The sequence below is a fragment of the Leucoraja erinacea genome, unplaced genomic scaffold (assembly GCF_028641065.1).
Source record: "Leucoraja erinacea ecotype New England unplaced genomic scaffold, Leri_hhj_1 Leri_308S, whole genome shotgun sequence".
NCBI lineage: Eukaryota > Metazoa > Chordata > Chondrichthyes > Rajiformes > Rajidae > Leucoraja > Leucoraja erinaceus.
In genome coordinates, this window is record NW_026576209.1 from 127501 (window position 1) to 142500 (window position 15000).

Genomic DNA, 15000 nt, shown 5'->3' on the forward strand with positions numbered 1-15000 from the left:
CCATTTCCGACACTTCCCTACCATTCCTTGACCTCACTATCTCCATTGCAGGTGATAGACTTCTGACCGACATACACTATAAACCCACTGACTCCCATGGCTATCTGGACTACACTTCTTCCCACCCTGCTTCCTGTAAGGACTCCATCCCCTACTCCCAATTCCTCCGTCTACGCCGCATCTGCTCCACGGATGAGGCGTGCCACACCAGGACATCTGAAATGTCCTCACTATTCAGGGAACGGGGGTTCCCCTCCTCCACCATAAATGAGGCTCGCACCAGGGTCTCTTCCATACCCCGCAACACTGCTCTCGCTCCCCATCCCCGCACTCGCAACAAGGGCCGAGTCCCCCTAGTCCTCACCTTTCACCCCACCAGCCGTCACATACAAAACTGTACGCCCACACTGACCTTTCTGTCCTGGGGCCTCCTCCACTGTCAGAGTGAGGCCTAGCGCAAATTGGAGGAGCAGGATCTCATATTTCGCTTGGGGGCAGCTTACACCCCAGCGGTATGAACATTGACTACTCCAACTCCAAGTAGCCCTTGCTTTCCCTCTCTCTCCATCCCCTCCCCCACCCAAGTCGCACCAGCTTCTCGTTCTCACCCAGCAAACAGCCAACAACGGCCTCTTTCCTGCATCACCGTTACTTCTTTGCCTGTCTTTCATTTATTTGTTCTATATCTCTCCACATCAACGTCTATATCTCTCCTTTCCTTCTCCCCCCCCCGACTCTCAGTCTGAAGAAGAAGGGTCTCGACCCGAAACGCCGCCCGTTCATAGAAACATAGAAATTAGGTGCAGGAGTAGAGGCCATTCAGCCCTTCGAGCCTGCACCACCATCGCCATTCAATATGATCATGGCTGATCATCCAACTCAGTATCCCGTACCTGCCTTCTCTCCATACCCCCTGATCCCCTTAGCCACAAGGGCCACATCTAACTCCCTCTTAAATTTAGCCAATGAACTGGCCGCACCTACCCTCTGTGGCAGAGAGTTCCAGAGATTCACCACTCTCTGTGTGAAAAAAGTTCTTCTCATCTCGGTTTTAAAGGATTTCCCCCTTATCCTTAAGCTGTGACCCCTTGTCCTGGACTTCCCTAACATCGGGAACAATCTTCCTGCATCTAGCCTGTCCAACCCCTGAAGAATTTTGTAAGTTTCTATAAGATCCCCTCTCAATCTCCTAAATTCTAGAGAGTATAAACCAAGTCTATCCATTCCTTCTCTCCAGAGGCTCTGCCTGTCCCGCTGAGTTACTCCAGCACTTTGTGTAAATCGGCATCTGCAGTTCCTTCCCGCGCGCCTCATATTTCGCTGGGGCAGCTCACACCCCAGTGGCGTGAACAGAAGATAGACACAGAAAGATAGAGAGACAATAGACAACAGGTGCAGGAGTAGAGGCCATTCGGCCCTTCGAGCCAGCACCAGCACCGCCATTCAATGTGATCACGGCTGATCATCCCCAATCAGTACCCCGTTCCTGCCTTCTCCCCATATCCCCTGACTCTGCTATCTTTAAGAGCCCTATCTAGCTCTCTCTTGAAAGTATCCAGAGAACCGGCGGGCTCCACCTGAGGCAGAGAATTCCACAGACTCACAACTCTCTGTGAGAAAAAGTGTTTCCTCGTCTCCGTTCTAAATGGCCGACCCCTTATTCTTAAACTGTGTGTGTGTGGCCCCTGGTTCTGGACTCCCCCAAAATCGGGAACATGTTTCCTGCCTCTAGCGTGTCCAAACCCTTAATAATCTTATAAGTTTCAATAAGATGCCCTCTCATCCTTCTAAACTCAGACTGGGAGTCTCAGGGAGTGGAAAACCAACACAAAATGGAGGAAAAGCGCCTCATATTTCGCTTTGGGCAGCCTAGTCTTTTCAATCTTTCCTCGTATGACAGTCCCGCCATCCCAGGGCAAGAGAGCGGTCGGTTTTGTGCCCTGATGCAGTCGTCACCTTACCTCGACACACGTCCTGGGCTTGGTGGTTGAGCCCAGCTGCTGCAAGCGCAGCAGACACCACACTGGGCAGTCCGGACAAGCTAGAGTGGACATTCGCCGCTTCATCCCGATGGCTGGCTGTCTGTTGGAGCAGGGCAGAAGACCAGGTTAGGTTCGCAAGTTCATCAGTTCATGTCAAAATCGTAGGGGGTTTTTGAAACCCCATAGTTTTACTTTCAAGAGGTACAGCGAGAGGCCACCACCTTTTTCACTTTCTCCCAAAGTCCTTGGAGTATTGCGTACAGTTTTGGTCTCCTAATCTGAGGAAGGACATTCTTGCCGTAGAGGGAGTACAGAGAAGGTTCACCAGACTGAATCCTGGGATGGCAGGACTTTCATATGAAGAAAGACTGGATAGACTCGGCTTGTACTCGCTAGAATTTAGAAGATTGAGGGGGGGGGATCTTATAGAAACTTACAAAATTCTTAAGGGGTTGGACAGGCTAGATGCAGGAAGATTGTTCCCGATGTTGGGGAAGTCCAGAACAAGGGGGCACACACAGTTTAAGGATAAGGGGGAAATCTTTTAGGACCGAGATGAGAAAAACATTTTTTTTTCCCACACAGAGAGTGGTGAATCTGTGGAATTCTCTGCCACAGAAGGTAGTCGAGGCCATTGGCTATCTTTAAGAGGGAGTTAGATGTGGCCCTTGTGGCTAAAGGGATCAGGGGGTATGAGAGAGGCAAGGATACTGAGTTGGATGATCAGCCATGATCATATTGAATGGCGAATGGTGCTGGCTCGATGGGCCGAATGGTCTACTCCTGCACCTCATTTCTATGTTTCTATGTCTATGGGATACTGAGTTGGATGATCAGCCATGATCATATTGAATGGCGAATGGTGCAGGCTCGAAGGGCCGAATGGCCTCTACTCCTGCACCTATTGTCTGTTTTCTATGTTTCTAAATAAGGGACAAAAGGGCAAAATACGGGACAAAGTTCAGTTCAGTGTAGTTTATTGTCCCGTGTAACGATGTACAGTGAAAAGGTTTTTGTTGCATGCTAACCAACCAGTGGAAAGACAACACATGATTACAATCGAGCCGTCCACAGTGTACAGATACAGGGTAAAGGCTGTGAGGTTTAATGCAAGGTAAAGTCCACTAAATTACAATTAAAGATACTCCGAAGGTCTCCAAAGAGGTCGATATCAGCTCAGGACCGCTCTCTAGTTGTCTTAGAGTCGCCAACGTTCTCACTTTTTCCCAAATAAGGGACAAAAGGTCCAAAATACGGGACTAATTCCCCAACGGGGCAATCCGTTGACCGACTGGGCCGTGGCTGGGTGAATGGTGAGTTGGCCCGGTGCGCTGGACTGCACGCAAAGCCCAGCCGGCGGGGCCAGCGGTGGAGTTTTGGCCCGGGGGCCGCCCGCACAGTCCGGCGCTCCGTCCAACTCACGAACCGACGGTCGGCCGTGAGAAGGAGGGGGCGGTTGTGGTGTCGGCGGTAAGCGAAGGTTCGAAGGTCGGACTGACAGCTCGACGGGGCCACTGGCGAGGTGCTGCTGCTGCACTCCACGGGCTGCACTACGTCGGGACGGGTGAGGCGGGGTCCAATCCGACAGTCCCCTCGACCCGAGTAGCAGCGGTCAACCTCTCCCTGTAGCTCAAGTCAAGTCAAGTTTATTTGTCACATACACATACGAGATGTGCAGTGAAATGAAAGTGGCAATGCTCGTGGACTTTTGTGCAAAAGTCAAACAACAAAACAACCAAACAAATTATAAACACAATCATATTCTTTTACATAATAAATAATGGAAGGAAAAACGTTCAGTAGAGTTAGTCCCTGGTGAGATAGGCGTTTACAGTCCGAATTGCCTCTGGGAGGAAACTCCTTCTCAACCTCTCCGTTCTCACCGCATGGCAACGGAGGCGTTTGCCTGACCGTAGCAGCTGGAACAGTCCGTTGCAGGGGTGGAAGGGGTCTCCCATGATTTTGTTTGCTCTGGAGTTGCACCTCCTGTTGTATAGTTCCTGCAGGGGGGCGAGTGAAGTTCCCATAGTGCGTTTGTTCGGCCGAACGCACACTACTCTCTGCAGAGCCTTCTTAGAAACATAGAAATTAGGTGCAGGAGTAGAGGCCATTCGGCCCTTCGAGCCTGCACCGCCATTCAATATGATCATGGCTGATCATCCAACTCAGTATCCCGTACCTGCCTTCTCTCCATACCCCCCGATCCCCTTAGCCACAAGGGCCACATCTAACTCCCTCTGTGAAATAAATTCATCTCGGTTTTAAAGGATTTCCCCCCTTATCCTTAAGCTGTGACCCCTTGTCCTGGACTTCCCTAACATCGGGAACAATCTTCCTGCATCTAGCCTGTCCAACCCCTTAAGAATTTTGTAAGTTTCTATAAGATCCCCTCTCAATCTTCTAAATTCTAGAGAGTATAAACCAAGTCTATCCAGTCTTTCTTCATAAGACAGTCCTGACATCCCAGGAATCAGTCTGGTGAACCGTCTCTGTACTCCCTCTATGGCAATAATGTCCTTCCTCAGATTTGGAGACCAAAACTGTACGCAATACTCCAGGTGTGGTCTCACCAAGACCCTGTACAACTGCAGTAGAACCTCCCTGCTCCTGTACTCAAATCCTTCTTGTCCTTGGCAGAGCAATTCCCAAACCAGATGATAATGTTCCCGGACAAGATGCTTTCCACCGCCGCTGCTCAGACCTCTCGACGTGCAGGTTTGTAGGTTAATTGGCTTGGTGTAAATGTAAAAAAAACTGTCCCTAATGGGTGTAGGATAGTGTGCGGGGATCGCTGGTTGGAACAGACTCGGTGGGGCCGAAGGGCCTGTTTCCGCGCTGTATCTCTAAACTAAACTAGTGTGTGAATGGGCGATCGCTGGTCGGCACGGACTCGGTAGGGCCGAAGGGCCTGTTTCCGCGCTGTATCTCTAAACTCACAGTCGACATTCAAACCGAGGATAGACACAAAGTGCTGGCTTGACATAGCAAGAGGATTTGAGTATAGGAGCAGGGAGGTTCTACTGCAGTTGTACAGGGTCTTGGTGAGACCACACCTGGAGTATTGCGTGCAGTTTTGGTCTCCAAATCTGAGGAAGGACATTATTGCCATAGAGGGAGTGCAGAGACGGTTCACCAGACTGATTCCTGGGATGTCAGGACTGTCTTATGAAGAAAGACTGGATAGACTTGGTTTATACTCTCTAGAATTTAGAAGATTGAGGGGGGGATCTTATAGAAACTTACAAAATTCTTAAGGGGTTGGACAGGCTAGATGCAGGAAGATTGTTCCCGATGTTGGGGAAGTCCAGGACAAGGGGTCACAGCTTAAGGATGAGGGGGGGAAATCCTTTAAAACCGAGATGAGGAGAACTTTTTTCACACAGAGAGTGGTGAATCTCTGGAACTCTCTGCCACAGAGGGTAGTTGAGGCCACAGTTCATTGGCTATATTTAAGAGGGAGTTAGATGTGGCCCTTGTGGCCAAGGGGATCAGAGGGTATGGAGAGAAGGCAGGTACGGGATACTGAGTTGGATGATCAGCCATGATCATATTAAATGGCGGTGCTGGTGCAGGCTCGAAGGGCCGAATGGCCTCTACTCCTGCACCTAATTTCTATGTTTCTATGTTTCTATGTTTGACTCAGCGGGACGGGCAGCGTCTCTGGAGAGAAGGAATGGGCGACGTTTTGGGTCGAGACTCTCCTCAGTCTGGGCTGAGAACACTAGGGGGAGCCAGTACCCCATTGTTGACTCACGGCCAGTGTAAGTTTTGTTTTGTCTGTGCTGGTCTTAGTGCGTTTGTTTCTACACGGCTGTGAGCATATTAAAAATGCCCGAGATGTGAAACCATGTACAAAACCACGGGGGGAATAGAGTCTCCAGCCCAGAGTCGCTGGGTCCCGTTTGAACCAGCATCTGCAGTTCTTTCCTACACACACTGTACGCGGAGAAGATTTACGAGGGCGCTTTAGAGACACAGCGCGTAAACAGGCCCTTCCTCACACCGATCAGTGATCCCCGCATACTGATACTATCCCACGCCCGCTAGGGAGAGGTTTTTAAATTTACATCAAGCCAATTAACCTACAAACCCGCACGTCTTTGTGGAGTGTGGGAGGAAACCGGAGCACCCGGAGGGGAAAACGTGCAAACTCCGTACAGGCAGCAGCAGCAGTCAGGATCGAACCCGGGGCTCGGCAACGGTGGAGCTCTCTGCCTCACGCCTCCGGAGACCCGGGTTCAATCCCGACTATGGGTGATAATAGACGATAGACAATAGGTGCAGGAGTAGAGGCCATTCGACCCTTCGAGCCAGCACCAGAATAAAGGGGAGGCCATTTAACAAAATAGGTGAGAAAAAACGTTTTCACCTAGACAGTTGTGAATTTGTGGAATTCCCTGCCAGAGAGGGCAGTGGAGGCCAAATCACTGGATGGATTTAAGGATAAGGGGGAAATCTTTTAGGATTGAGACGAGAAAAACATTCAATGTGATCATGGCTGATCATCCCCAATCAGTACCCCCCCGTTCCTGCCTTCTCCCCATATCCCCTGACTCCACTATCTTTAAGAGCCCTATCTAGCTCTCTCTTGAAAGCATCCAGAGAACCGGCCTCTGAGGCAGAGAATTCCACAGACTCACAACTCTCCGTGAGAAAAAGTGTTTCCTCGTCTCCGTTCTAAATGGCTTACCCCTTATTCTTAAACTGTGTGTGTGTTTGTGTGGCCCCTGGTTCTGGACTCCCCCAACATCGGGAACATGTTTCCTGCCTCTAGCGTGTCCAATCCCTTAATAATCTTATATGTTTCAATGAGATGCCCTCTCATCCTTCTAAACTCCACAGAGTGTACAAGCCCACAGCCGCTCCATTCTCTCAGCATATGACAGTCCCGCCATCCCTGGGATTAACCTGGTGAACCTACGCTGGGCTCCCTCAATAGCAAGAATGTCCTTCCTCAAATTAGGGGACCAAAACTGCACACGATACTCCAGGTGTGGTCTCACTAGGGCCCTGTACAACTGCAGAAGGACCTCTTTGCTCCTATACTCCGTGCTGTCGGTACGGAGTTTGCACGTTCTCCCCGTGACCTGCGTGGGTTTTCTCCGAGATCTTCTGTTTCCTCCCACACTCCAAAGACGTGCAGGTTTGTACTTGGTGTCAATGTAAACTTGTCCCTTGTGTGTGTGTGTGTGTGTGTGTGTGTGTGTGTGTGTGTGTGTGTGTGTGTGTGTGTGTGTGTGTGTGTGTGTGTGTGTGTGTGTGTGTGTGTGTGTGTGTGTGTGTGTGTGCAGTGCGTCGTGCGTGTGTGTGTGTGTGTGCGTGGTGCGTGGTGTGTGACTGTCATATGCGGAAAGATTGAAAAGACTAGGCTTGTATTCACTGGAGTTTAGAAGGATGAGGGGGTTCTTATAGAGACATATAAAATCATAAAAGGACTGGACAAGCTAGATGCAGGAAAAATGTTCCCAATGTTGGGCGAGTCCAGAACCAGGGGCCACACACACAGTCTTAGAATAAATGGGAGGTCATTTAAGAAAATAGGTGAGAAAAAACTTTTTCACCCAGAGAGTTGTGAATTTGTGGAATTCCCTGCCAGAGAGGGCAGTGGAGGCCAAGTCACTGGATGGATTTAAGGATAAGGGGGAAATCTTTTAGGATCGAGACGAGAAAAACATTTTTCACACAGAGAGTGGTGAATCTGTGGAATTCTCTGCCACAGAGGTAGTTGAGGCCACACACAGTTCTTTGGCTATATTTAAGAGGGAGTTAGATGTGGCCCTTGTGGCTAAAGGGATCAGGGGGTATGGAGAGAAGGCAGGGATGGGATACTGAGTTGGATGATCAGTCATGATCATATTCAATGGCGGTGCTGGTGTTGGCACGAAGGGCCGAATGGCCTCTACTCCTGCACCTATTGTCTATGTTTCTAAGTTCCTACCGTTCTGCGCTGCATGCCTGTAGGAACAGGCGCCCGAACAAATAGCTGTAATTACACATTCTTATCCTGTGTATGACGCTGGCTCGAAGGGCTGAATGGCCTCTACTCCTGCACCTATTTTCTATGTATCTATGTGTCTAGAAGGAATAGGTGATCTTTCAGGCCGGGACCCTTCCCTCAGACTGAGAGTCTCAGGGAGTTGAAAACCAACACAAAATGGAGGAAAAGCGCCTCATATTTCGCTTTGGGCAGCCTAGTCTTTTCAATCTTTCCTCGTATGACAGTCCCGCCATCCCAGGGCAAGAGACCAGTCGGTTTTGTGCCCAGATGGCATCCCAGGGCAAGAGACCAGTCGGCTTTGTGAGGAGGCCCAGATGGCAGGTACGGGATACTGAGTTGGATGATTAGCCATGATCCATTTTGGTGGCAAAAAATGGCGGTGCAGGTCATAAAAGGAAGCGTGGTATGTTAGCATGCAAGGATTTGAGTATAGGCTCGAATGGGGCCGAATGGCCTCTACTCCTGCACCTACCTTTTCTATGTTTCTATGTTTCTATCCTAAGAATCCATTAGGGACAAAAATTTACATTTACCAAGCCTAGTTGACTGGCACCACATCTGAGTATTGCGTACAATTAGGTCTAGAGTTCTGAGGGGCTAGTAGAGGGAGTCAAGGGATTCCTATCAGGGGAGAAAGACTGGACAGGCTTGGGTTATTTTGATTGGGGATCTTATAGAAACTTACAAAATCAGCCATGACATCACAAGGAAGATTGGTGGTGCTGGCTCGAAGGGCAGCTTAAGGAAGGGCCTAATCCTGCACCTATTTTTCTATGTAAGAGCACAATTAGATAAGCCAGTTCTTGGCTATATTTAAGAGGGGTTAGATGTGGCCCTTGTGGTCAAGGGGATAGGGGGAGAAGGTAGGCAGGGATGGGTTATTGAGTGGGGACGATCAGCCATGATCACAATGAATGGCGGGCTGGTGCTGGCTCGAAGGGGGAATGGAATCCTGCCTCCTCCTGAACGAACCTATTTTCTAGTTTTTCTATGTCGGAATGGGCTCGATCGTGGGCTGCACCTAAGGCCTGCCGTGTGTCCTAGCCACAAGCACACTGCTCCTAACTCCAGCATTATCCAGCGTTATAAACAGGATAAGAATGTGTAACCACAACTATTTGTTCGGGCGTCTGTTCCTACAGGCATGCAGTGCAGAACGGTAGGAACTTAAAAGACTTTGATTTCCATTGCATCCTCCGTGGATTCAGGATGTCCCAATATGCGCTATAAACAATGAAATACTTTTGGAACGGAGTCATGGATACACCATAGGAAACGCTGCAGTTCTGCGCCAATTTGCTCGGGTCGAACTGATCTATTTTCGTGAGGTCGGCTGAGGAACTGACGGATTTCGTTCAGTATTTCTTTTACTGAAGGTTAGAGATACAGCGCGGAAACAGGCCCTTCCTCGCCTGAGGAAGGAACCGCAGATGCGTACACACAGGCACAAAAAGCTGGAGTAACTCAGCGGGACAGGCGGCAGCTCTGGAGAGAAGGAATGGGTGATGTTTCGTCTGAAGAAGGGTCTCGATCCGAAAGGCAGCCCTTTCCGCCATTCAATGTGATCATGGCTGATCATCCCCAATCAGTACCCCGTTCCTGCCTTCTCCCCATATCCCCTGACTCCGCTATCTTTAAACATAGAAACATAGAAATTAGGTGCAGGAGTAGGCCATTCGGCCCTTCGAGCCTGCACCGCCATTCAATATGATCATGGCTGATCATCCCCAATCAGTACCCCGTTCCTGCCTTCACCCCATATCCCCTGACTCCGCTATCTTTAAACATAGAAACATAGAAATTAGGTGCAGGAGTAGGCCATTCGGCCCTTCGAGCCTGCACCATTCGCCATTCAATATGATCATGGCTGATCATCCAACTCAGTATCCCGTACCTGCCTTCTCTCCATACCCTCTGATCCCTTTAGCCACAAGGGCCACATCTAACTCCCTCTTAAATATAGCAATAGTAATTAAGAGCCCTATCTAGCTCTCTCTTACAAGTATCCAGAGAACCGGCCTCCCAATGTTGGGCGAGTCCAGAACCAGGGGCCACACACACACACACAGTCTTAGAATAAAGGGGAGGCCATTTTAGACTGAGGTGAGAAAAAACTTTTTCGCCCAGAGAGTTGTGAATTTGTGGAATTCCCTGCCACAGAGGGCACAGTGGAGGCCAAGTCACTGGATGGATTTAAGAGAGAGTTAGATAGAGCTCTAGGGGCTGGTGGAGTCAAGGGATATGGGGAGAAGGCAGGCACGGGTTATTGATTGGGGACGATCAGCCATGATCGCAATGAATGGTGATATAAGATTGTTAAGGGGTTGGACACGCTAGAGGCAGGAAACGTGTTCCCGATGTTGGGGGTGTCATAGAAACATAGAAAATAGGTGCAGGAGTAGGCCATTCGGCCCTTCGAGCCTGCACCGCCATTCAATATGATCACGGTCCGTAAGAATAAGGGATAAGCCATTTAGAACAGAGACGAGGAAACACTTTTTCTCACAGAGAGTGGTGAGTCTGTGGAATTCTCCGCCTCAGAAGGTGGTGGAGGCCGGTTCTCTGGATGCTTTCAAGAGAGAGCTGGATAGGGCTCTTAAAGATAGCGGAATCAGGGGATATGGGGAGAAGGCAGGAACGGGGTACTGATTGGGGATGATCAGCCATGATCACATTGAATGGCGGTGCTGGTGCTGGCTCGAAGGGCCGAATGGCCTCTACTCCTGCACCTATTTTCTATGTTTCTATGATATGGGGAGAAGGCAGGCACGGGTTATTGATTGGGGACGATCAGCCATGATCACATTGAATGGCAGTGCTGGCTCGAAGGGCCGAATGGCCTCTACTCCTGCACCTATTTTCTATGTTTCTATGATATGGGGAGAAGGCAGGCACGGGTTATTGATTGGGGACGATCAGCCATGATCACATTGAATGGCGGTGCTGGTGCTGGCTCGAAGGGCCGAATGGCCTCTACTCCTGCACCTGTTTTCTATGTTTCCATGTTTCTATGACAGGCCGGGCGGGTGTCTCTGGAGAGAAGGAACGGGAGACCCTTCTCCAGACTTCGGACTTCGACTGAAGTGAATGAAACTATCGTCTGTAGTTTGGGAAGAAGTTCGGTACAATCTGGACCTATTACAAGTATGAGGTGCAATAGTAATTAAAAAACAAAACAAATATATAAATAAGTGGTAACAGGACCTGGTAACGGGAGGTAAAACAACAAAAACAGACTTGGTTGGTAGTCCCCTTTCTGCGGAGTTTAATGTTATAATAGAGCGATTGTTTCTATTTTCTCTTTCTTTCTTTTCTAGGGTCTATTTTCTCACTTTACCATGTTTCTAATGACTTTTCGGGCGGGGGTCTCTGGACACTCTTGCACTTCACGACTCTCTTCTTCAGACTTTCTTACTTCGACTTTTTGAAGTAAATCAAAAAAAAAATGTCTGTACAAAAAAGTTTGGGATATGTGATGGTAGGATTGTAATTTACCGTACTTCTATAAAAAATCTGTCTTTAAGTTTTCTTGGAGGAAAACAAAACCTATTTTCCCCTCCCCCCCCCCCTCCGTCTCCCCCCCCTTCAGCCTTCTGGGGGGGGGGACGGGACACAAGGAAAAACCAGACAGCAGCTGTGCCTCCAGTCAGCTGTGTGACTCTAGTCCGGGGCCCATATCAAATTTGTCCTCCGTTCATTGTGAAGGAGCATTAGCATACAGCTGCCTTCTGCTTGGGTGGGCAATGTGAGCGGTGTTGGCGGTGGGAGAGTGGCGGGGGGGGGGGGGGGGGGGGGGGGGGGGGGGGGGGGGGGGGGGGGGGGGGGGGGAGGGGGAGGGCGATCTAAGCCAGCCAGCCCCCTGATTAACATTCCACACAAAAATAAAAGGCCAGACACAAGAAAAAAAAAAAGCCGGAGAGACTGAGAGGGCCACGTCTCGGGCCGAGACCCTTCCTCAGACTGTGGCTTGTGGGGGCAAAGGGGGGGGGGGGGGGGGGGGGGGAGAGTATGAGACGTCGACGTAGAGAAATAAAGCAAGGCACAAAAAATATGCGTTTCGGAAGGAAGTGCAGATAGATGCTGGTTTTAGAAACATAGAAATTAGGTGCAGGAAATTAGGTAGAGTAGAGGCCATTCGGCCCTTCGAGCCTGCACCAGCACCGCCATTTGATAAGATATAACCATATAACAATTACAGCACGGAAACAGGCCATCTCGACCCTTCTAGTCCGTGCCGAACACATAATCTCCCCTAGTCCCATATACCTGCGCTCAGACCATAACCCTCCATTCCCTTCCCATCCATATAACTATCCAAACATCATGGCTGATCATCCCCAATCAGTACCCCGTGCCTGCCTTCTCCCCACATATCATAGAAACATAGAAAATAGGTGCAGGAGTAGAGGCCATTCGGCCCTTCGAGCCAGCACCAGCACCGCCATTCAATATGATCATGGCTGATCATCCAACTCAGTATCCCGTACCTGCCTTCTCTCCATACCCTCTGATCCCCTCGGCCACAAGGGCCACATCTAACTCCCTCTTAAATATAGCCAATGAACTGTGTGGCCTCGACTACCCTCTGTGGCAGAGAGTTCCAGAGATTCACCACTCTCTGCGTGAAAAAAGTTCTTCTTCTCATCTCGGTTTTAAAGGATTTCCCCCTTATCCTTAAGCTGTGACCCCTTGTCCTGGACTTCCCCAACATCGGGAGCAATCTTCCTGCATCTAGCCTGTCCAACCCCTTAAGAATTTTGTAAGTTTCTATAAGATCCCCCCTCAATCTCCTAAATTCTAGAGAGTATAAACCAAGTCTATCCAGTCTTTCTTCAGAAGACAGTCCTGACATCCCAGGAATCAGTCTGGTGAACCTTCTCTGCACTCCGTAGGAGCAGGAAAAGCTGGAGTAGAGGCCATTCGGCCCTTCCAGCCAGCACCGCCATTCAATGTGATCATGGCTGATCGTCCCCAATCAATAGTCAATAGACAATAGGTACAGGAGTAGGCCATTCAGCCCTTCCAGCCAGCACTGCCATTCAATGTGATCATGGCTGATCATCCCCAATCAATAGACAATAGGTACAGGAGTAGAGGCCATTCGGCCCTTCCAGCCTGCACCGCCATTCAATATGATCATGGCTGATCATCCAACTCAGTATCCCGTACCTGCCTTCTCTCCATACCCCCTGATCCCCTTAGCCACAAGGGCCACATCTAACTCCCTCTTAAATATAGCCAATGAACTGTGGCCTCAACTACACTCTGTGGCAGAGAGTTCCAGAGATTCACCGCTCTCTGTGTGAAAAAAGTTCTTCTCCTCTCGGTTTTAAAGGATTTCCCCCTTATCCTTAAGCTGTGACCCCTTGTCCTGGACTTCCCCAACATCGGGAACAATCTTCCTGCATCTAGCCTGTCCAACCCCTTAAGAATTTTGTAAGTTTCTATAAGATCCCCTCTCAATCTCCTAAATTCTAGAGAGTATCTTCCAAGTCTGTCCAGTCAGGCAACATAAGACAGTCCTGACATCCCAGGAACCATCTGGTGACAGTCTCTGGCACCTCCGTAGGACTACCACCCACCTGGAGTAAGGCCATTGACCCTCAGGGCCATCCAATTGATCATGGGCTTCATCCCTCAATCAATAGACATGGACAATAGGTCAGGAGGTGAGGCCATTCGGCCCTTTCCAGCCAGCACCGCCATCCAATGTGATCATGGCTGATCGTCCCCAATCAGTACCCCGTTCCTGCCTTCTCCCCTGACTCCGCTATCTTTAAGAGCCCTATCTAGCCCTCTCTTGAAAGTATCCAGAGAACCGGCCTCTGAGGCAGAGAATTCCACAGACTCGCAACTCTCTGTGTTGAAGGGCCGAATGGCCTCTACTCCTGCACCTATTTTCTATGCTTCTAAATGCACGCACCTCTAGATTCGGGGACAGTTTCCTCCCGGCTGTTATCAGGCAGCTGAACCGTCCCACCGCGACCAGACAGCGGGCCAGAACTACCACCCACCTCATCGGTGACCCTCGGGCTATCTTTAATCGGGCTTCAGACTCTCCCACTAGTGGAAACATCCACTGACCATGTGGCCGTCTGTGTGTGGCAAAGAATCCCACAGATTCACCACAACCTCTGACTGAAGAAATTCCTCCTCATCTCCTTCCTAAAGGAACGTCCTTTAATTCTGAGGCTGTGTGTGTCCTCTAATCCTAGACTCTAGACTCTCCCACTAGTGGAAACATCCACTGACCATGTGGCCGTCTGTGTGGCAAAGAATCCCCACAGATTCACCACAACCTCTGACTGAAGAAATTCCTCCTCATCTCCTTCCTAAAGGAACGTCCTTTAATTCTGAGGCTGTGTGTGCCCTCTAATCCTAGACTCTAGACTCTAGACTCTCCCACTAGTGGAAACATCCTCTCCACATCCACTCTATCCGGGCCTTTCACTGTTCGGTAACGTTTCAATGAGCCCCCCCCCCCTCATTCTTCTAAACTCCAGGCCCAGTGCCGACAAACGCTCATGTCCTTAGCCTCATGTTTGCTTTTGACCATATGCCAACGGACCTGCTGCTAGAACAGTAACATATCTGTTCCTCTGTTTGTTTTCTCACTCTCTCTCTCTCTCTCCCTCCCTCTCTCTCTCTCGCTCTCTCTCTCCGACAGATGTTACTGATAGTGAACTCCAGCACACACACACACGGCCCGCTTTCCTTGCCCCACTCCCCCCCCCCGTGCAGGGTTTAAGATCGCAGCGGGCTCCACCCACTCTCGGCAGGTAAACGCACACCAGGTGTGTACACACGGGAGCAGGTGCTTCCCTTCCAACTCCGTGCAGAACGGGGAAATGTGTGTGTATATATATATGTGTGTGTGTGTATATATATATATGTGTGTGTGTATATATGTGTGTGTGTGTATGTGTGTATATATACGTGTGTGTGTGTATATACATGTGTGTGTATATATACATATGTGTGTGTATATATATGCATGTGTGTGAATATATATATATATAT

At 49.6% G+C, this 15000-nt stretch overlaps 1 protein-coding gene across 1 annotated transcript in view; it reads right to left on the bottom strand.

Annotated features, from left to right (window-relative positions):
* Positions 1-15000, bottom strand: part of LOC129693478 (transcription factor XE1.1-like) — a 27953-nt gene that overhangs the window by 10861 nt on the left and 2092 nt on the right. The window contains exon 2 of the mRNA XM_055630290.1: positions 1962-2082. Within this exon, the coding sequence (XP_055486265.1) occupies positions 1962-2082 (121 nt within the window). The remainder of the gene's footprint in view (positions 1-1961; positions 2083-15000) is intronic.